This window comes from Phocoena sinus, chromosome 5, assembly GCF_008692025.1.
Source record: "Phocoena sinus isolate mPhoSin1 chromosome 5, mPhoSin1.pri, whole genome shotgun sequence".
Classification (NCBI taxonomy): Eukaryota; Metazoa; Chordata; class Mammalia; order Artiodactyla; family Phocoenidae; genus Phocoena; species Phocoena sinus.
This window is the reverse complement of record NC_045767.1, coordinates 84,215,290-84,238,458: the sequence shown is the minus strand read 5'-3', so window position 1 is coordinate 84,238,458 and position 23,169 is coordinate 84,215,290. Positions and strand designations below refer to the sequence as shown.

At 32.6% G+C, this 23,169-nt stretch overlaps 1 protein-coding gene across 1 annotated transcript in view; it reads left to right on the top strand.

Moving 5' to 3' along the window:
* TECRL (trans-2,3-enoyl-CoA reductase like) overlaps positions 1-23,169 on the top strand; it is a 91,955-nt gene that overhangs the window by 35,125 nt on the left and 33,661 nt on the right. Inside the window, exons 3-4 of the mRNA XM_032633028.1 lie at positions 11,925-11,969; positions 16,571-16,674. Of these exons, the coding sequence (XP_032488919.1) occupies positions 11,925-11,969; positions 16,571-16,674 (149 nt within the window). The remainder of the gene's footprint in view (positions 1-11,924; positions 11,970-16,570; positions 16,675-23,169) is intronic.

Here is a 23,169-nt window from a genome sequence, read left to right as displayed (position 1 = left end):
CATAGTGTGAAATTTATAATTGTTCATACACATTTTCTATGAGCATGATCACTTTGCACCACTGAGAAACAGTAACTTACTGCAAAGTAAATAACATGAACACATGAAGAAGATGTAGGCGAATAGACACTGTATCACAGTATTTATTTCTTACCTGGCTCAATTTGCCCATGCACTCTGTCTTGGAAATGATTACAATCTATTTCCCCCTTATCTTTGTTAATTTCAGCAGTCACAAATCTTTCTTACACACATCACATCTTTCAATTAGTTGTTGAGAGTTTTTGATTATTTGCATGCATTATCTCGTTTAAGTCTCAAAACATCCCTAGGAGTTAGATAACTTTGTTACCCCTCCCCTATTTGTTTTCAAAAAATTTTGCTTAACATATGAGAAAAATAGGATTCAGAAAGGTAACTTGCTCAAGATAAATAAGACAACTAGTAGATTATAGTCTCAGGATTTAAACCCAGTCAATGTCCACAGACTTTGCAATCAACTAGTAACAAGACACTGATTCATTATACAGGGAAAAGGATTTATTATAAATAACTGATATTACATTTTATTAAAACTATGGTGCATATCTTCTGCCAATTATTCTTCAATAAGAGGCCATGTGTTTATTCAAATCTTATAAATTCACACATTCCTCTGTGCCAGGTAATCTTCTAATCTCTCTATATAGTGGTAATACAAATGACTATAACTACCTATCCTCATGATGTTGCACAACAGTAAGGAGGAATGTACACTAAGCATCTTAATAGCTACATAAAATCATTTCAGATAGAAAGATCAAAAAGCAAGGTAATGGGAAAAAGTAACTGGGAAGTAGTACTGGGGTCTGCTCATTCTGATAGTATAAGGGAAACCAGGGAAGTGATAGCATCAGAGGAAAACCATTCAAAAACTCAGATTCAGACACAGAGAATGGAATAGTTGAATACAACAAGGTTTAGCATTTTCTAAGTAGAATTGAGCCTAGAGAAAAATTTAAATGTGGGAGAAATAAAAAACTTATCATAGTGAAAATAGTAAGATAATTTTTGGGAAGTCCTTGGAGAATCAAAAATTATCTGAGCTAGAAATACTAACTTAATTAAATAGGAAGGAATGGTAGTGATGATGAGGAAGTAGGATGTTGGAAATATGTGTTTTGGAGGCAATGCATTTATTGGTGAGCATGAGACTCTGGGAAAGAGTGAGAGAGTAGACAGAGAATATTTGGATGAGTAGATCAAGGCACTAAAGGACAGGGAATTTAAGTGATATTAAAATCACCTACAATGGTACAATGGTAAATGAATAGTGGTAGAGAGGTTGCTCTGAGTTAAGTCCTCAGTGACTTAGATGGAAATACCTGTGGATCATAGATGTCAACAAGAAGAAATAATGCTAGGTAGTAAAGTCTGTTGATAGGCATTACCTGAGGAGAATGGGGAAAAATGTTTTGGATTTAATAGCAAGGAGGATTCCTAATATACTTTTAGGCACACAATTGGGTTTGGCATAAAGAATAAATACCAGTTGAAGAAGATGCAGAAAAGTTTTATATTAAAGTAAGAAGATTGAGGGATTTTTTGAGTGGAAGTTGTTGATTTAAAAGTTGTTGCTGATGACAGACTATAAATGCCCTGAAGTACATTGGAGGAGTCTGAGAAAACATGGAGAGGTGGACAGTTAGGTCTGATTAGTTGTTGTACAAAGCCAAATTGGGAGAAGTATCACTCTGATGTTGGATGCTCTGAGACACTTGAACAACTAAATGATATCTAAAGTAAATGGGAGTATAGGCATGATGATCAATCCTGGTGGTTCCTTAGAAGTATGGTGGGTAATTACGTGAACAAACTGGTTATAAACTTAAACCAGGGAAGACAAAGAAATAGTTCAGTTGTGCTCTGTATGCTCTTCTTCCTGTCCCACATTTTCTTGCTTTGTGCCCTGTATTTTACTGTGAAATTGGCTCGTTACTTTATGTCTCTTGCTTTCATACTCTTTATTTTATAATTCTGAATATTTGTTTATGCAGCTTTTAAATATTTTTAGAACCATGTCTGTTTTCCTACAGAAGGCTTGCTTTGTGGTTGCTGATTATACAGCATTATAACACTTTGTCTTTCTTACTTGAGAACTTTGTAATAGCAAACTCTCTAGCAGATGCATTTTCTTTTCAAGGTCAGCAAAATTTATACACATTGGTTGATGCTGGTTTGAGTGTTAAAACTTGTTGTTATTGCATATAAGATAGGAAATTGTCCTCTTATTTTTCAGATACATAAACACTAATACACATAATTTTACTGGTTTCCTTGATTCCATTTTAGCGTTTTCACTTAATTGCGTAGGTGGCATTTATGGTGTACAGGGAATAAAATGGTTCATTTATTTCTAGTGAAGTACTATAAGGAAGGAATCATTTCTCACAAATAAAACAACTGATTCAACAATATTAAATCACCAGAAGGTGTTTTAGTACATCAAGGAAGGGTTTTGTATGATACTTGGTGTTTATTTCCAATGAGAAAAGAATCAGAATTCATGTGTTTTCCCATTTGTTCAGGCTTTTAGGCTTTTACTGTTTGGAAAGAGTATAAAAGTACTACTAAAGCAATGTAGCTAAAGTGATAATTCAATGTACACAGGACATTCTGTAATGCTACCGTGTTTCCTATTTAGCATTCCATGGCCTGGTCAATATTTCCTGTCCCTTAATTTTGTTTTGTATACATGAGTACTTCCCATTGGAGCAGGGCTTTTGCTGGACAGGAAAGGAGAAAGTTGTGTACATCTCTGGATGCCAGAATAAGGAAAATAGTTTGCCATTATTAAGAAAAAGTTTGGATTCCCAGATGTATAAAATTTTACTAATAAAACTTCTCAAAAATTTTAAAAGCCTTTTATCAAAATCTGAGATTAACTACTACTTTTTACATCCTTCTTAAATTTTATAAGGTATTCAGAATGCTTAAATCCAAAGAATACTTTCCACTTTGTACATTATTGCTGTCTAGTATTTTGTTTTTGTATATGAATGTAAATTATTATTTATCATTATTAATTTATATATTCAAATTATATAAATATTCTGCTATCTTATATAAAACATCTACTTATGTGCTAGTTTCTTTGCTCAATATTGTTTAGTTTATCTCATCAGTCCTAGAATCAATTTCTTTTTCTCAAAGTTGATCCTTTGGATGTTCATCTACTAACAGACAACAAGGGTCTATTAATGGTAAGATTTGTGAGTCTAACTAATAATGTTACTATTTTATATTTCCTTTAGAAAGTACTCCATTTGGAAGCTATTTGGACAATATCTCTTGTTGCCATCATTTTGAAATCTGTTCTCAGTCTAATTGCCCTTCATGAAATTTGAAAATATCAAAAAATGTGAGGTAATTAAAGACTCTGGATAAAATTGTATGTCTCCAGAGATTTACTTTTGCTTCTTCAGGCAGTAGGGCTGGACTTTGGAACTTACAGATCCCTTGAATCCAAACAAGTATTAAGATGATTCAAAATTCAGCTTCATTCTTTGTGAGAACTTGTGTTTCTGATTTGTCCTTATTTTGTGATACCGGTTGAAAAAGTGGGCTTTTACTAGGGCTTTTCCTTCTTGATTGAGAATAAAATCTGCTTTTCTGCTTTCTCAGGCTTGTGAGTCTGAGGAAAGCCTTGTTCAGCTGTCTCTTTCAAAATAAGCAGATATCCTGGGAGGAATGTGGCTTCAGTTGCTGGGCTCAGCTTTCTGGAATTCCCTTTCTCCCAGATATTAGCTTCATAATACTTCATTTTTGTTATTAACTCTACGGAGATTTTTTTTCCCCCCTACGGAGATTTTGATAAAATATTTTGCCATACTTTCTTAGTTGTCCTCAATAGGAAGAATTGGGTAGAACATATAGTTTACTATTGCAGTTAATGGAATTCTTTGCATATGCTTAAGGATGTATGGATTATCCTTCAATTTTCTATTTCTTTTAATGTTTTTTATATTCTCTTATTCCTTTTAATTTTCTACTTTTTGAGTAATTTCTTCTGGTTCATCTTCCAATTGACAAATTCTCTCTTCTGCCTCGTAGTATTGACTATACCATCATTCCATTACATTTTTATTACTATAAAATTAACTGTTTGTTTTCTATAAATTTTATTTGGTATTTTATCAAATAAAACTCTAAATGTTTATAGTGCCATATTCTTTTCTCATGTTTTTGGTTCCTTATTTTACATCTTTACTCATTTTTTAATAAATTTAGGTGATTAAGTTTATGAGACACTTTACATATCTGATGCTCTCTGGACTTAATCTTGGTCTTTGATCATTTATTGTATTATATGCTGCATTTCAAATGTTTATTTTAAAAAATACTGATGATTGAGTATATTAATTTGACTATTCATATCATAAACATACCTTGGAAGGTTTATTTATTATCAGTGTGAATACACTGAATCATGATCATGGAAATATAGTTTCCAACCAAATGCAATCATTGACTATGGAAAGTCACAAAACTAATCATCCCTAAATGGAATCCATCAGCTTTGTTATCTGCTATTTTAATTTGTTATTTTTAGGGAAATAACATACTTTCTACAAAGTTACATTTACTTCAGTGCATGTATTGAAGATACACACACATATTGGAAGGTAAATGATTCAATGTATCTTTTTAATTTTCCACATATATTTCTCACCTGACCTTTCCTATTTTCTTCTAATTAGTTATATATTATGTGTTAATAAAGTCTCTGCCCATGAAATACTCCCATGCCTTTCCAGTACTCAGTCACTTCAGCCTTCTCTGAATTCCAATGTCTCTTAAAAATGACATTGTAAAATATCTTATGTGCATCATTCTGAGTCATCAGTTGTTCTTTTTAATTTATAAAATACTGAAGAATGGTAATCATGCCATATAGATTCTTATAGTGTATAAGTGGGCACTTAGTATGTATTAAATATAATTTATAACATTGCAGTGCATTTCAATTCCTGCATAAACAAGAAGACACAGATAGGGCTTCCCTGGTGGCACAGTGGTTGAGAGTCCACCTGTCGATGCAGGGGATGTGGGTTTGTGCCCTGGTCCGGGAAGATCCCACATGCCACGGAGCGGCTGGGCCCGTGAGCCATGGCCGCTGAGCCTGCATATTCAGAGCCTGTGCTCCGCAGCGGGAGAGGCCACAACAGTGAAAGGCCCGCGTACCGCAAAAAAAAAAGAAAAAAAAAGAAAAAAAGACACAGATAAATGATCATATATTTGGCAAACTTGCAATAAGTTTCCATCCAGAGAGACTCCACAGATTATGCAATACAAACAGTGATATGCCATTTAAACCATTTATAACTGACATGATTTTTTTGTCCTTTAAATTTGCTACTGAAATGTTTCAATTTCAAAGATATTAATATGCATAACAGAAAAAAAGATAAAAGGAAACAAGAATTTACTTCAATATTTATAGCAGCATTATTTACAGTTGCCAAGATATGCAAGCAACCTAAGTGTCCATCAACAAATGAATGGATAAAGAAGATGTGATATAGAAATATGCAATGGACTAATACTCAGCCATAGAAACAAATGAAATTTTGCCATATGCAGCAACATGTATGGAATTGAAGGGTATTATGCTAAGTGAAATAAGCCAAACAGAGAAAGAAAAGTACTGTATGATATCACTTATCTGTGGAATCTAAAAACATACAACAAACTAGTGAATATAACTAAAAGGAAGCAGACTCACAGATATGGAGAACAAACTAGTGGTTACCAGTGGGGAGACAGAAAGGGAAAGGATCAACATAGCGGTAGAGGATTAAGAGGTACAAACTATTATATATAAAATAAGCTACAAGGATTTATTGTACAACACAGGGAATATAGCCAATATTTTATAATAACTATCAATAGAGTACAACCTTTAAAAATTGCAAATCACTATATTGTATATTTGTATATAATATTGTACATCAACTATATGTCAATAAGAAATAAATAAATAAAATAAAAGTCCCAGTTAAAGCTTAGAACAATCAAGGGATTGAGGAATAAGGGTGGCTACATATATTCATTTTTCTTTCCTTCACTTATTGTTTTCCTTTTACTACTCTTTGACATGCTATTTACTGATTTAAAAGAATCAGAAAAAAAATAAAACATGGTATATTAGAAAGTTTAGTAAATTGAGAATTGAGAGTCTTGGGTGCTAGACCAGATTTAACCATTAAATCATTGATTTTATTTAGGCAAATAATTTCATCATACTTGGCCTTATCTTTTTCATTTTTATGATTAATAGTAGATATATTTTGAAGAATTTTACAGTATGAATATTCTATGATGAAAAATTTTGTGTCTGCTTATTATACATACAAGCATTATGCATGTTATGTAGTTTATGCTTATTATGCCAATTATTTTTCTTAATTTAATTTACCTTAAGCAAGGATTAAAAATATATATTATTAGGATGATTGACAAAACCTGATACAAAGTTTCAGGTATTCATTTTTTAATAATACGGATTAAAAAATGCTTTTTTGAGAAGTGATGTGTATCTTAAAAGTTTTTCAGTCCACCTCCCCACAAAATAGAGGAATTTATGCTACATTATCTTTTAAATTCACATTACACATATCTATGAGAGGAAGACAGTGGTTAACCACTTTCAGTGAAATTCTTACCTTGCACAAATACTCTTTCTTCCAGTTAACCCTAAAGGTGTTTTTAATAGCCCTTGTCTTTATTCTGCTTAATAATTTTTCAGTATTTAAAAATTACTTTCATTTTCCCCTAAATCTTTTTCTTTAGATAAAATATATACAATGTTTCAGAATCACCTCATGAAAAGCAGCATTTCAAGACCAATCATCATGCTTGATGTTTTCAACAAATGGCCTCTTGCCTGTTATCTTTTCTTCAAAGTGTTGTGCATAGATGTATGTTCAAAACTCAGATCTGGTGTCATAGAATTTAAGCACAGGAGACTACTACCATCCCTTTTCTGGAAAATTAATTTGTTTATTTTACCTCGTGCTTATAGTTCCTTTAATTTATTTCTCATTACACTCTGGTTTTATTTGCTTGCCTTACAAGGTTATCCTGAAATGGGATGCCATTTGAAATGCACTTAGCAGCTACTGGTTCACAATTGTTTTTCAATTACACTTGCAGTTGTTTTAGTTCATTTCAGGAAATCATTTTAGATTAAATCAAGTTGATTTCATAAGTTTTAGAGATTTTTTAAAAAAATGTTTCTTTCCTATACGATTTTAATGGCCTTCTAATTATGTTTATTTTAGCATTTATAGTATTACTGTCATTTTCTGGGGTAAGAAAAAAGTCTACTGAAGGTGAAATGCAGTGTTCTATGCTGAGAAATTTACCATCAAAACCTCTTCATCAACTATTGATGATATCCTTCCTTTATTAATTTTCATATAGGGAATGTCATTAAGAGATTTTGTATTATATTAACTTTTAGTACATATTCACATTATGCCAGACTTTATTATTCCAGATAGAATTCTAAATGGTTCCTTTGTATTAATGTCTTGTTATTCATCTATTCATATAACTATTTTTTCCATTTTTTATATTTTTAACCTTAAAATGAATCTACATTGTTTTATATATATATACACATAGTGCTTTTATATGTACTTGTATTTGAAAAAAGTAAATATATATAATATATAACATATTTATATTACATATAAACACATTAATTATCTGTAGTTCACTTTTCAAGTGGGTTATTGAAAATAACAATTAATACACTTTAAATTTATGATGCTACATTTTTGAGGCTTTATTACCTAAAGGTTTTGTTGACATGTCACATATTTATTTTTCTGAACATTTCAAATGTATTTCCTAATATCCTGTATATACCAATTATTTAGAAAATATGGGCCTTCTTTGCTTCTTCCTCTCTGGAACTGTCATCTCCCAGATTAACTCTGACTGCAACACTTGTATCTAGTGGTAGGTCACAATGAACAACCCAGACAAATTCACTTGTTTTCTCCTACATGCAGTTATGGAATTTTGAGGCACTGAACTGAGCCGCATAGAAACGTGTACAACATTGTTTTATCTTACTTCTGCTAAACTCTTGAACACAGCCAGCTCTGCATAGCATATTCTTAAGAACTGCATTCTATTTCTCTTTACTCTTCATCCCATCTCACCGCACCAGCCACAAAGCACCCAAGATGTAAACAACAAAAATAAATCACTGCTTTCTTTCCCCAAACGTCTCTGTGGTCCGCTATGAATATTCTACCATGTTAATTAACTGGTTTCTTTAATTAATCCTTAACTGTTCTCAGAATTTCTCCTTCCTAGTAGGACTGGTGATCAAGAAAATGGTAGAGGTTAGGGGGCAAGTTTTACCTAGAGTCTTATGTAAGGGAGTCAAGTTCTAGGTCATGAAAGATACTAATTATTTCTGAAAAGTTCCTACAGTACTTTTTCTTCTAAATTTCTCCTCTTTCAGTATTAATATGACACATATGTTTCATTTAAGTATTCAATACCATGTGTAATCAAGAACTATCAAGAATAATTTTAATACCTTATAAACTATACCACATTAAATAATTTAATCTATGCATGCTTTAGTCTGTATGTTGTAACTACTAATTGGCTCTATATTTTCATATACACAAAGATAGAACACATGCCATCAGTGAGTCAAGAATAAAATATTTCTCTATTGCTGACTTTCGTCATTTCTAAAATTGAATACCTGGAAATATGAATGGTGCATTTCAGTTAAAATTTATACTGTTGATCAATATTTTATAAGAGGAATTCCAATCATAATAAAATGATGGCAGTCAACATGTTCTTAGGTTAAAAGAAAGTAAGGACAGGCATCTGGCATATGTACTTGAGTGTATGTAGCTTATAACATATTTTAGATGATTTATATCCAATATAATTATATTATTGCTCTCTTCCTTTGTGTTTCAAAATTTTAAAACAAATCTTTTTGAAGAAAGAAAATGTTCAAACCTTTAAATCTGTTTTATTTATCTCACAGGATTTAATTCAATCACTGATGCCAATTTTTATAAAAAAGCTCTATAATACAGAGCTTTAGGAAATATATTTTATTTTATAATAAAATACAATATATATATATATTAGATCCATATGATTCAGAATAAAGAATGAACATTAATCTTACAAAAACACAAATGTATCTCTACAATTTAAGTTATTGAAACAAAAGTTCAAGAAACAATACTGAACCTGTCTATCCAGAGTTTATCCTAACATATGACATCCAGTGCCATGACAATCCATTTCTGCTTTATTCTATTCTATTCTACTCCTTTATATAATGCTGAGAATAACATTAATTCTATTTTTCAACTTACTAATGGGTCACAACCAGCAGTTTAGAAAACCCTATCTTATTAAAATAAATATATTTGAATTACATGCATACATTACTTATTTAGGATGTTACTACATAGTGATATGAACCATTCATCAAGGATAGAACGCGAAGTCATGCCTAGAATATGACAGGAGTTACACAAGTCAAGTTCAATACCTTAAGTAATTTAAGATACTGGCAGATGCATTAGATCTACTACATAGTCATAATTCAGCTGTGAGCCAGTTGTCCAAGTTCAAATGTACTCAGCATTATAAATAATATTCTAGACCATTCATATATGCTAAAAAACCTTGTACAATATGGGTCCTTTATCCTTTATAAACTGTCTTTTGCTCTGCTGTTCTTCCAGCCTATTCCATCTCACCCCAACAATCACAGAGCATTTCAGAAAATGTATGTTTTGCTCTTTGAAAAGATGACTGAAACTAATCTATAGCTTTAATTAGGCAGTTATTAATTCTCTTTCACTAGGACACAGTATTCAAAGATCACAACCGTTAAGTGCAGGGTTTATTTCATAAGTAGATTTATAGTTTATCCTTGTTGAGAGAGTTGGAAGGACATGGTTTTCCCTGAAGGTATTTAGAGCTTCTGACTCCTCTGACTGATCATTGTGGATTCAGCCAGTATTGATTCATCTAGTTCATAGACATATCTATTTGCCTAGAATGATAGACTAAGTTTTGAATTGGCATTTCCACCATTAAAGGCGTCATAAAGTGCTATTAAAAATGATGTTTTACATGAATATTGTTAAAATGGACAGAACTTGACAGCTTATGCACACTAATCATAAGTGCTCAATGACTATTTGTCAAATATAAATGGAATGTCATAAGTTTTATCTTTTCTTCAATATCCATAATTGGAAACAATTAAAACTATAGACATCTCTTTGCATTTGTTTCCGTCATGCTTCTTTGGCAGCAGATTTTCAGTATGAATAATAAAGGTAGCTATTTATAAATGCTTTTCAACAGATAATGTTAACATGCATTTCAGAACAACAAATGGCTATATAAATAATAACAATTATTAGTAAATACAAAACAAAAATAAAGTCTCTTTACCTGCATATTTTCTAATTAAAAAAATCAGATGTCAGAGTTAAATGTCTGTGTCTTCCTCATTTGCCTCGCTATTACTAAATTTTGTTTAGATATAATCCTAAATAGCTTTTAACTTGTGATTACACGTTTTGACTTATGAGTTTTTTGTCCATGAGAACTTGCATGTATAGTTGTCTTTTTGCAGTAAATTTAGAAAGAATTGATCCCAATAGTCTAGTTATGCCATGTTATCATTAATTACTCTGACACTTTAGAAAGTAATGTTTTGAGAATGAAATAACAACTGTGGAATATTCTTTTGATGATTTCTTCTTTTAATTTATTTTTGATTAACTGAATGTGCTTAAAATTGTACTTCAAAGTTAAGTATTAAATTTTCAATAGAGACTTTAAAATAGTAACATAGAATTCATTTTAAGAGAAAATAATTATATGCTGGTAATTGTGAACCAACTTTTTTTTATGGCAGTGTATAATAAAGGTATTTTGATTTTCCTAACCAGATAGAATTTTTAGTAATCTATGTATTACTAATAGTAGTATAAGTAGAAGATACTAAAGTGATGATTCTGCTATAATTAATATGCCCATAATACTAAAAGTCGATGGTATATATTATTCTGATAGAGTGTCTTACTCCTGATAGAGAAAACAACTCACTTTCACATGCTAATGTTAAATAAATCTTAAATGAAGTCAGAGTTCTGCAGTTTTAAATGAAGATGCTTAAGATTATTTTTTTAAGAATAATTTTCAAAAAGCACACATCATAGGTCACTTATTTTAGAACATGTCCACAAATTGAATGCAACTACTTAAAAAGTCCTCAGATCAAAAAGCAGAAAAACACCACTCCTAAAGCTCCCATCATGCTTTCTTCCAGAACTATCCACAGTGCTTCTCAGCACCCTGCAAAGGATAACCACTATCTCCATTTCTGGCACTGAATGATAATTTTTATTCACTTCCTGAGATCTAATCTGTCTTCCAATGGAAACTATTGCTTTTAAAATGTTTAGGGCTTCCTGGTAGCACAGTGGTTAAGAATCCACCTGCCAATGCAGGGGGGCACAGTTCAAGCCCTGGTGTGGGAAGATCCCACATGCCGCAGAGCCCGTGCGCTACAACTACTGAGCCTGCTCTCTAGAGCTTGCAAGCCACAACTACTGAGCCCACGTACCACAACTACTGAAGCCTGCACGCCTAGAGCCTGTGCTCTGCAAGAGAAGCTAATGCAATTAGAAGCCCGCACACGTCAACGAAGAGTAGCCCGCTCTCACCACAGCTAGAGAAAGCCCCTAAGAAGTAATGAAGACCCAATGAAGCCATAAATAAATAAATGTATTTATTTAAAAAATAAATAAATAAAATGTGTTTAGACCTGTGCTTACAATTAAATGTTATTTTTCATTGAATAGGTCCAAAGTGGTACCCTTCTCGAGTGGGCCTGCAGCTAGAACGTGGTAAGAACCAATTTCACGAATCTATTTGTTTAATTTAGAGTCCCTTTGCTGTCTCAATAGATAATATTTATTTATCACTTACTAAATGGCAGGTATTGTAATAAATACTTTAAATATATTATCTCATTTGATCCTCCCAAAAAGGTAGTGTTCCCCTTTTATGGGCAAGGAATTTTAGTCTCACAGAAATAAATTTCACACATTCACTGTCAATGTGTATTGGAGACAGGATCTGAACTAACATCTGTATCAAAAGCTTTTACTGCTATATTCCTGCAATCTACTGCTTCCTGATATATTCTCAGGGATATAGCTTAGCTCTGTTTCCTTTTTTTTTTTCTATTTAAAAACAGAATAAGGGAGGTAAGGAGGAACAGAATGAATGAATTATAGGGAAAAGTATTGTATCCATTAATAACCCTCAAGTATTTCAAAATTTCAACCCCTATTCTCCATTCAGAAAATTTATAAATATACACACTAAAGCGAATCCTGTTTAGAAGCATTGTTTTTGACATTGCATCAACTTGACCTTAAATTTGGACTTGTTAAATAAAAGCTGTGGGTAGAATGTAAATTTGGGGGGGCTACTCAGTTCAGGTCCATGATAGTAAGTCTACAAGAGGCATCTATTAAGGAATTTCAATATCTAACTTTTTCTATTCAATTGTGAACTGAATTTTATTTTTCTGCAGTTTTTGCTTTTCCTAATATTCAGGGTATCATTTCTTAGATATCACATTCACTTAAGGACAAATGATGATTTTCTTGGATTTCTCTAAGATATTCTGTTTTCATTGTTATCTTAAATATTCCATCTTTCTGTGAGACATCTATGTTGAAAACATAGGAATCCACATCATTCTTAAAAGTCACACTTTCTTAAGGTCTCACATTTTTCCAAACTCAATTGTTCAAGACAAATTCCCATCTGGCTAGAGTTTAAAAGAGAATCATTGTCTTGTTTATTTTTGCCTCTGCAGGGCATAGTATGTGCCAGGCACATAAATACCTTTCAACACACGGATACTGAAATAACATAAAATGAAATAGTGGTTTTGTTTTCTGAACTTGACTCTTATATAAAGAAAACTGAGAATGCCACAGGCATCAATGCCAAATGTAACTTCAATTTGAAGGACACTATATGGGACTGGGGGATTTCTGTTACTTCACCCTTTCTGGTGAATGTGACTTTTTACTTTCCCCTCATTTATATACCTGGTTGAGTGTTCCAGGGTGTGATCTGAATAAAGTATAACCCTCCAAGTGTTCTTTGATAGGAATATGATGGCATATTTTAAAAAACAAATCAATGCATTTAGTAATACAAGCAGGACATGGTGCCAAGAAGAGGTTATTTGCAGTAATGCAGAATTTTAAACCTGACTCTTCTACTTATCTTTAGAGTCTTCTTTTATAAAGTAGAGCTAATAAAGAACCTAACATGTTTTTTTGTGTGGGGGGGGGGGTGGGAAGGTTTGTAAGTATTAAATAGGATTATGTTTATAAAATGCTATCATGATTTGTACGTGGTAGATGCTTCATTGAACATAGTTGTAACTGTTAATATTAAGGAAACAGACTTAACACCAAAACAAAGCAAGGCATGAATATTTACATTATAGTTGCTGCCAGAATACATTTGACAGAATGATTGCACTATAAGTAATGACGCCATGTGAATTTAGAGTCCTTTACAGTTTCCTGACATAAAAGACTGCTAAAACACAAATAAAAGAGTAAGCAATTGATTTTTATGTGAAAAATAGCAAAGGTTTATTTAGCTCAGTGTTTCTGCTGAGCTGGGCTGGACTTGGCTTTGCTTGGCTAATCTCACTCAAATAGCTACAGTCAACTGGCGGATTGTTGAAGACTGACCTTTTTAAGATGGCCACGACTACAGTCACTCCTCTCTGCTCTATGCTTCATCAGAATATTCTGGGCTTGTTATCATGGTGGCATCAGAGGTGCAAATAAATGAGCACAAGCACTCAAGAATTCATGAGATTCAGGCTTAGAACTGGGATATGATCCCTTGTCCCACATTCTATTTGTCAAAGCAAGACACTAGGCTAGCTTATATTCAAGGGGTGGGAAAATAGACACCAACTCTTAATAGAAGGAACTAAAAGTCATATTGCAAATGGTGTTGTTATGGTAATGGTGAATAATTGCAGTCATTATTGCAATAAATCTGTCATATAAACTGGTAACTAAAATGTGCTCTCTCTTATTACTGCGATTAATATACTTCATAATGTCCTGGAAGTACAGTGTTGAATTTCTAATTCTTAGAACCATTAGATTTGTTCAACAGAAAGTTGAAGCGTGGGTAGAGTTGGTCCTCTCTTCCCATCCCTGTCTCCAACCATCCATACCCATTATAAAACAGCCTTGACAAACCCGTAAGGTTAGAAGTATGCACCTTAGTGTCTGGCCCATTCTTGGGAGAAAATGCCCCCAAAAGATGTATTACTTGAGTTAATTCAGGCAGAAAATTCAGTGGTCTTAAATGGTCAAAGTATCATATAAATGGATGGGCTTCCATTAGGCATGGTCTCCTGGGCCCACATATTCTGCGGGGGTCGGGAGCAAGAGCAGGGTGCTGCGCATGGCCCCTGCACACAACACCACCTAAGAGGTGGGCAAAACACCTAAGCCACCCCTCCGGCCCTGTCTCTGGACACACCGCTACCCTCACCCCATATAAGGAACAAGCACTCCCCTGCCTCAGGGAGTGGGCAAGCAAGGAAATCTTTTGTTTGTTCTCTCTTCCCCCTGCTGTAGCAGGAGTCCCAATAAAACCTCACCTGAATTTCTTGTCTGGCCTCTGATCAATTTCTACTGATTAATGAGGCCAGAACCCTAGTCTGTAAAACTAGTATCAATATATTGAAGCTCTGTATCCCTCTTTCTGACTCCTTCATGCAGATTTAAAGAATTTGTTATTAACTCAGGTCCACCTAGATGATCTCTTTTGAAGCCATATATCAAAACCTAATCAAGGAAGTGATAGCCTATTATATTCATGTTATATTTATTAAAATTAATATATAACAATTTTATATTTTTATCTTACGTTAAAATACCTATAATTGTAAAACTATGCCTTGGATTTTGAAAATCATCTAATGATAGTTATAAATTAACATCTTACTCTTTCTTTCAATAATAGAGAATAAAATGAAACCTGTACATGACTGGAGATAATATAAATCACAAATAGATTAACATAAACTATAATATAAATAAAAACAACAACAGCAACACTAATAGCATTATACTTGTGAGATACATCCGTGTTGGTACATATGGCTCTAATCTACTCATTTTTCTTTCTGTACAGTATACTGTACAGAATAAAAAAAAATTAAAAATTTTATTTAAAAAAATAAAACAAAATATAGTTATCCATATCTCATTTATGAACACAAGATTTTTTACAATGTTTCGCTATTACAAACAGTGCTAAAAAGGACATCTTTGTACATATTCTTCAGGACACACTTGCCAGACTCACCTACTGTTTATTTTTAAGAACAGAATATTTCCCTTACACATCCTTTGACATGTTCTGTTTATTTTCCTCCTATTTAATGAGAAATTCCTTCTCAGTAATCTTTGTGGTATATATGTCTTCTTACTTCAAAAGCCTAGAGTGCTAGAAATCTCAGTCTTAGTTTCCATCTTTCCTTTTCAAACTGAATGCATAAATAATCTCTTCATGCCCCATGGCTTTAACTTTTAATGACTTTTAAATCATCTACAGAGCTACCCAACTGCCTACTTGACAGCTCCCACTTGCAGGTCTAATAGATATCACACACTAAATACACCCTAACCGAAATTTTCATTTTCACCCCAAATCCCACTCTTTCCTCAATCTTCTTCATGACAGTTAATGAGATTACAATGCACGTAAGTGCTCAGGTCAAAAATATAAGCACTGCCTGTATCTCACTGAATCCTTTTCTCTCAAGTTGAACCTGCTCTAAGTTCAAAATATGTCTGGGATTGATGAAATTTTAACATTTCCACCAGTGCCATGTTAATCCAAACAAACCTCATAACCTGATTGATGAATTTTGACTTCCTCCTAAGTAATCTTGCTCCCTTTCTTCCCAGTTACCACACAGCACCCATAACCATCTTTTAAAAAGGTGAATCATGCCTATCCCCAGGTGCTTTGCAATGACTTTTAAAATCATTCTACTCCAAATAATTTATCTTATAATAAAATCATTTATAGAACGGTTGATATGTATATCTACTGACACACAAAATTATACTTTAAAAATACCTTGTATCATAGTTGATTATGATATCACCTAATATTACATTTTCTCAGAACACAATATGATAGTAGCTAGTGGTAGTCTGTACTTTGTTTAAATAGCATTGGGAAACCACTGTGTATTTGAAAATTTGCCAGATATATTTTATAAAATGGGTTTACTCATGTTATCTTACTTTAAAGATTTACTGTAAATTGCAATTTCTATGTAAAATTCATCCTTAGCTTTCACTGGTTTCACATTAAAATTATTTATCATTATGCCTTGAAATTGTATTAAAATGATATTTCCTTGTCGTTTAAGGTGGGCCCTTTTTGAAGGACTACATAACCATTCAAAGTGTTGCATCTTCCTCCATTGTCACACTTTATTTTACAGACCTAGGTCAACAAGTCAGTTGGACTACAGTAAGTATCGATTTGAAATGCATTAAACATGTCCCACATTTTGACGTAATTTGTTGACATAGAGGACATTTTCTGTCAAACAAATTCATAGCGAAACAAAATATTGCACTAAAGGTATTTTAAATTTTCCATTCTTACTATGATCAGTGGCCAAATTTCCATTCAAGAATTGGAGAAATGAAAATACATGGTTGAAAGGAGGATAAATCCCTTTTTAAATGTCAATCTATCTTATGACCGATGGCTTTCTGCTTTCCCTATGCTTTGTCAGTTATATAGTGTTTCTTCAACTTTTCCTTCTAAGAGCCTTGTGATAATGAAGACCCATTTGTTTGGAAAGAGTGGAGAGAGAATATTCAATAAAAAATGTTCCAAGGCAGTGGGGAGGACATTTTAAAGACTGAGAGTGAAGTAGTAAGACTTGTGTTGTGAGGCGTGGGGCATTCTTTTGACTTTCTTGAAGGAGGTGTTTTCAAAGTGGTGGCAACTGAATCCAATAACATTAGAAGAATGAAGACCATATTAAAAAACAGGAGGACTAAGAAACATAAAATACTTGACACTACTTCACAAGTATTGACATATTCATGAGTACTGGAATAGATGGATGGAATATCTTCAGTAGAAAGAAGCTATGAAGCTATGTGATATTTAGTGACAGGCAGTTAAGGAGTTAATCTGATAAATAATTTTGACTAGTGCAATCATTCTATTATTCAATTAAATTAAACCTATTTTTATATTGTTCAGATTTTTAAAGTTTTTTTCTGACTACCTTCTATTTAATATTTGTGATATGGTTACTTTTAATATTTTCTATTCAAAATGGCTTTCTTTTGCCAGCATAGTGCTTTGAGTTTTCCCTTTATAGTTAAACAATCAATTTTTAAAATTATTACAGACACATGATAATTTATACATTGTTATTTAATTCTCAAAAGGAGAAATTCCAGTTTACATTCCTTAATCAAAATGTTGTCACATGCTTTACTTTTCCAGCAATTTCTCCTTTAACATACATTATCTTCCTGTATTTAGATAATTATTTTAGTGTGTTTGGTTAAATGGTTCCTTTAGTTTCCAAGATTTTCTGAGCCTCTGAGTACTAATTTGTTGCACTAAAAACTGAGTTTATAGTATTCTGAATCCTTGTGAAGTATATCATAATGTTTACAAAACAACCTACTAATACATGCATCAAATAAGCAAAGGGCTTAATGTTTAAATGTGATATCTACAGACCTTTGCTAAAAGAGATCTTAGACTAGCAGATTTTGATTTTCGAAGGTTAAAATATTCACAGAGTCTTTGTCCACATTTATAATGAAAAGGGAATTCTGTCTACAGAAATAGTATCAGAGTGAGTGACAATAACTGTGAGTTCATAAGAAATTCCAGCTGCAGCATTTGGATAAGCACTGAGGAGAAAAAGTGCTAAGGTAGAATTCTATGACAATTGTACTAGAAAATTATAGCTTATTTGGGAAGAAAGTCATTTAGGCGACAAAGAGAACTCTGAAAATAGGCTGGATATTTTAAAATCAACCCTATGGTTCACACACTCTTTTGCTCCAAATGAGTCAGTCCTATTAAATGCTAAAAATATACACATTATATTGCAATCACACCCACTTTATATCAACCAAATTATACAATAAAAGCAATATTTTTACCACACATAACATTCCTGCACATTCATAAAATATTAAAATGTACTCCTATAATAAAAGCATTATCATAAGTATTCTTTTTTTTTTTTTTTTTTTTGCGGTACGCGGGCCTCTCACTGCTGTGGCCTCTCCCGTTGCGGAGCACAGGCTCCGGACGCGCAGGCTCAGCGGCCGTGGCTCACGGGCCTAGCCGCTCCGCGGCATGTGGGATCTTCCCGGATCGGGGCAGGAACCCGTGTCCCTTGCATGGGCAGGCGGACTCTCAACCACTGCGCCACCAGGGAAGCCCTATCATAAGTATTCTTTTTGTGAGAAATAATCTCTTCAATTTAGCAAAGTCAAAATTAAGATTTTAATAATATTTTTCATGAAATAAGAGTTTTTTACAGAATATTGAGAAAATTCTTGCCTCATGGAACTTATTGGAAGACTTAGGAGAAAGGCTTATTATAATAATATAATAATCCCCATCACACAAATCCTATTAATTAAAGATCTTATTCAGTTTTCACCATTTTTATATTCATTCATGTGTGTATATAGTCCTATGCAATTTATCTCTTGCATAGATTCCTGTATTCACCACCAAAATCAGATACAGAATTATTCATTCCCACAAAGGAACTCCCTCATATTACCCCTCTGTATTCACACACTCTTTTTCCTATCCTGGGGCAACCACCTATCTGTTTTTCAACTCTATATTTCTGTCATGTGACAATTGCTATATAAACAGAATCAAATATTTTTTGATTGATGTTTATTTTTCTCTAAGCATAGTGCCCTTGGGATCCATCCTGCCTGTTGCATGTATATCAATACTTAGCTTCTTTTTATTGGTGAGTGGTACTCAGTTGTATGTATGTAACAGGGTTTGTTTAATTATTCACCCATTGACAGACATTTGACTAGTTGTCAGTATTTTGCTGTTACAAATAAAGCTACTACTTATTTGAGTGTAGGTGTTGGTATGAACATAGTTTTTTATTTCTCTGGGACCACTGTTGAGTTTTAAGAGTAACTTTTATATTCTACATACAAGTCCTTTGTCTGATACTTGGTTTGCAAATATTTTCTCTCAGGTTTAACTAGTCTTTTCACCCTCTTAACAGGACTTTTGTTGCTGTACAAAAAGTTTTCAATTTTAATGCAACCTAATTTAGTTATGTTTTCTTTTAAGGATCTTACCTTCACTATCATATGTAAGAAACTTTTGCCTAGACTTAGGCCCAGGAGTTTTTCTTTTATGAGTTCTTCTAATGGTTTAATAGTTTAATATTTTACATTTTAATCATAGTTTTCTATTATAAAGAATTATCTATTTTTTAATTGTCAAACAATGTTTATTTTTAATTTGCCTCATGTGTCCTATAATCTATTGTTGGCTTTTTTTTTTCTTACTCCATATGGATTAATTGTCATACTATCTTTTCTATTAGCCTCTCTGGTATTTTGGTAGTTATATCTTATTTTTCACTAACTCTAGTGATTAACCAAGAGATTATAATGTGTAACTTTAAAATATTAAATACTAATAAAAATTGTTTGTTTATTAATGTGAAAATACTTCACAGAGAGTTGAATACATTTAAGGTATTTAGGCTCCTCCTGACTTTTCTATTACTGTGATATATTTTAATTATATACTTTAAAGTTAAAATCCACTACTATAATATCACATGGCCAATCTTTATTTAAATTTATCCTTTTTACTGCAATTTCATTTTTCCTTCTAATACTGAGCTTACATCTGGTATCATTATCCTTCTTCCTTAAAAACACTTTTAATGCTTTTATTCTGGTTCTGTCTTTGATGAGTTCTCTCAATTATTGTTCATCTTAAAATGTATTTATTGAACTTATTTAACTTCTATTCTTAGAGAATATTTTTGCAGAAAAAAATACATGTTGGCAGTTATTTTTGTCTTTACTTCACAAAACTGCATTATTTTGACTTCTGACTCCCATTGTTTTTGTTGAAAAGTCTACTGTACTCCTTAAGTCTTTTCCCTGGCTTATTTAAAATTCTACTTTTGTTTGATTATCAGAAGTTTGATTATGGTGTACATAGCTATGATTGTGGTTTTATTTATCCTGCTTTGGGTTTATGTGTTATCTGAGTCTATGGTTTGATATATATTTAATTTGAAAAATTAGCATAATCTTGTCATCTTTTGATTCTCTGTTATTCTCTTTGTATTCTCCTTCTGGGATTTATATTACGTTTTCATACTTTTCTTTTCAGAGTTTTCAAATATCTGCCTCAATTCTCAACCTTTTATTTTTCTTTGAACATTAAAAGATTGTTTTCTAAATCTAACTGATAATTCTGTTATGTGAATCTTTAGTTCTCCTGTTTTCAATGTCCTTCGGTTATGGTCACAATATCTTCACTCCTTGTATACCTTCATATTTCTGACTTAGTGTGGGAAAATTTATGTGAATAAATTTAAAGATAACTTGAGGCCTAGGATGATGTTATTGTCTTTCAAAGATAATCTATCATTCTGCAGATGGACTAATGGCACTATTGTGTACAGGTCATCTCATTCCAATCCATGATTAAAATGATTTCAGACTGAGCTTCAGTATCTATGAAGACAGATCTATTTCTGCCTCATCTTCACTCCTAAGTTGTAACTCTTCTAGATCCCAGCCCAAATCCTGGAGATTTTATAGAGCCACCTCTGTCTTTGAAAGATACCAAGCAATAATTTTTGTACTTCCATTCTCAAGCACCCTCAAAAGATTTGGTCTTTTTATCAGGCTGTTACCAAGCTTCATATCCCAGGTCAATCACTTCTCTGGAGCTCCATTTAAAACATCCTGACCTTCTAATTCTTCAGTGACTCAGTAGCTCTTTGGAGCCTGAAAAACATTTCGATCAATTTTTCTTGCTGATCTCATTAGGATGGTTTGTTTGAATAACATGGGAATAGAATTCTCCATTATATGTTATGCATATAATAGTTATTTTTTCTTTTAAAAAACCCTTCTACTATCATATTATCTTCAATAGTATTCACTGAGTAAAAAGTGATATTACTACTGGGAAATGTTTTTGTAATTTTACTTAGTAGCTCTCCTATCTTTGGAAAATTAAGGTTGGCACTACTTTATTTTTGTCAGCAATTTCCAACAACTGTGAAATGTGCAATTTATTTTGCTTTTGACTGTCAATTGCTATTTTAGAAAATAAGTAAAGCCAACACCACCCTAATAATGACAGGACTAAAAAAAAAATTTAAGGGAGAATGAAATACATTAAGTGCAGTCTAAGTACAAGGGTCTTAATCAGTTCACAACAATTGCAGCTGAATGTTTCAATTTATATTCTCTAAACAGCTTATTGCCTTCTTCCTTTTCAATTTAGATATATACCAATTTGAATATTCCACAGAAGCTCCAAAAATCCCAATTACATAGCTTGCCTAGTAGAAATAATGGATTTTACATTTAAAGCAACACCTAAGTTTAAAACAGAGAACTTTCTATAAGGAGATGCATGAAAACTTGATGTCAGAAATAAATTGGAATTTAAAAGTAGTATATATCTTCAAAGTAAAAAGAAAGTGCATCTGCTTATTTTGAATATAGAATCTCTATTAAACTTTTAGATTATGGAATTCCCAGTCTTTGTAAATTCACCTGCTTTGCTTAGGCTGTATACCTGTAAATACATATGTTTGTATGTTTACTTTGGCTTTAGTCTTGTTTTTACTCTTTTTTGGTAGAAGAAGAGCAATTCCTTTTTCAGAAGTCTGTTTTATTCATATTTCTCTACATGGCTCTTGTTTTTCTTTACTCTAAATCTATTTTCTGATTTCTTCCTAAATATAATCAAACATCCCTATTCCTTCTATCTGCACCCAAATAGACATTTTGCTTGAAAGATGCATTGTCTAAAAGTTATTTCTTATTAACCTCCAGTTCTTTCCGGTCCGGATGTATCCTTCATACTTCGGTACTCTTTTAACCCCCATGTTTCAGCATGAACAATATTTGTGATAAAATGCTGGGTCTTCTAGAACATATTATTGTAAGCTAGCAGGCTCCCCTGATTTTTTTAGGAGATGATGGAGACAAGATTGTAGTTTAATTTTCTCTGATCCAAAAAAGTTTCATATTTGTGATAACATTTTTACTAACTTAATAAAGAGTGACATTTGGTCAGGTTAACTATTGTTTACAACATTTTTCATTTCTGACATATTACAATAGAACTTGCTCAAAATTGACTTGACTAGGTCAGAGGCACTGAAATAGATATTTTAAACTTTTTGTTGTAATAAAACAATCACTATCCTAATTATTCTAGAGTATTATTAACTAGATTATATTATCAGATATTCAAAAGTGGTAAACAGGGCTTCCCTGGTGGTGCAGTGGTTAAGAGTCCGCCTGCCGATGCAGGGGACACGGGTTCGTGCCCCAGTCCGGGGAGATCCCACATGCCGCGGAGCGGCTAGGCCCGTGAGTCATGGCTGCTGAGCCTGCGTGTCCGGAGCCTGTGCTCAGCAATGGGAGAGGCCACAACACTGAGAGGCCCGCATAACAAAAAAAAAAAAAAAAAAAAAAAAGTGATAAACATTTTTATTCCATATCTGAATAATCAGGAATGTTGTATGCCATAAATAAATACAGTCTCTTCTCTCAGTAAAAATGTTGCTTTAATACTGAATTTATTGGATGTTGCACTGTTCTTACCCTCACATAGACATCTTTCTTGCCTCATGAGATAATAAATATCATTTAGAAAAAGTATAACTGAAGAAACCTGCATGTATAAATAGGTATTTATACGTATGTATATATACATATATAA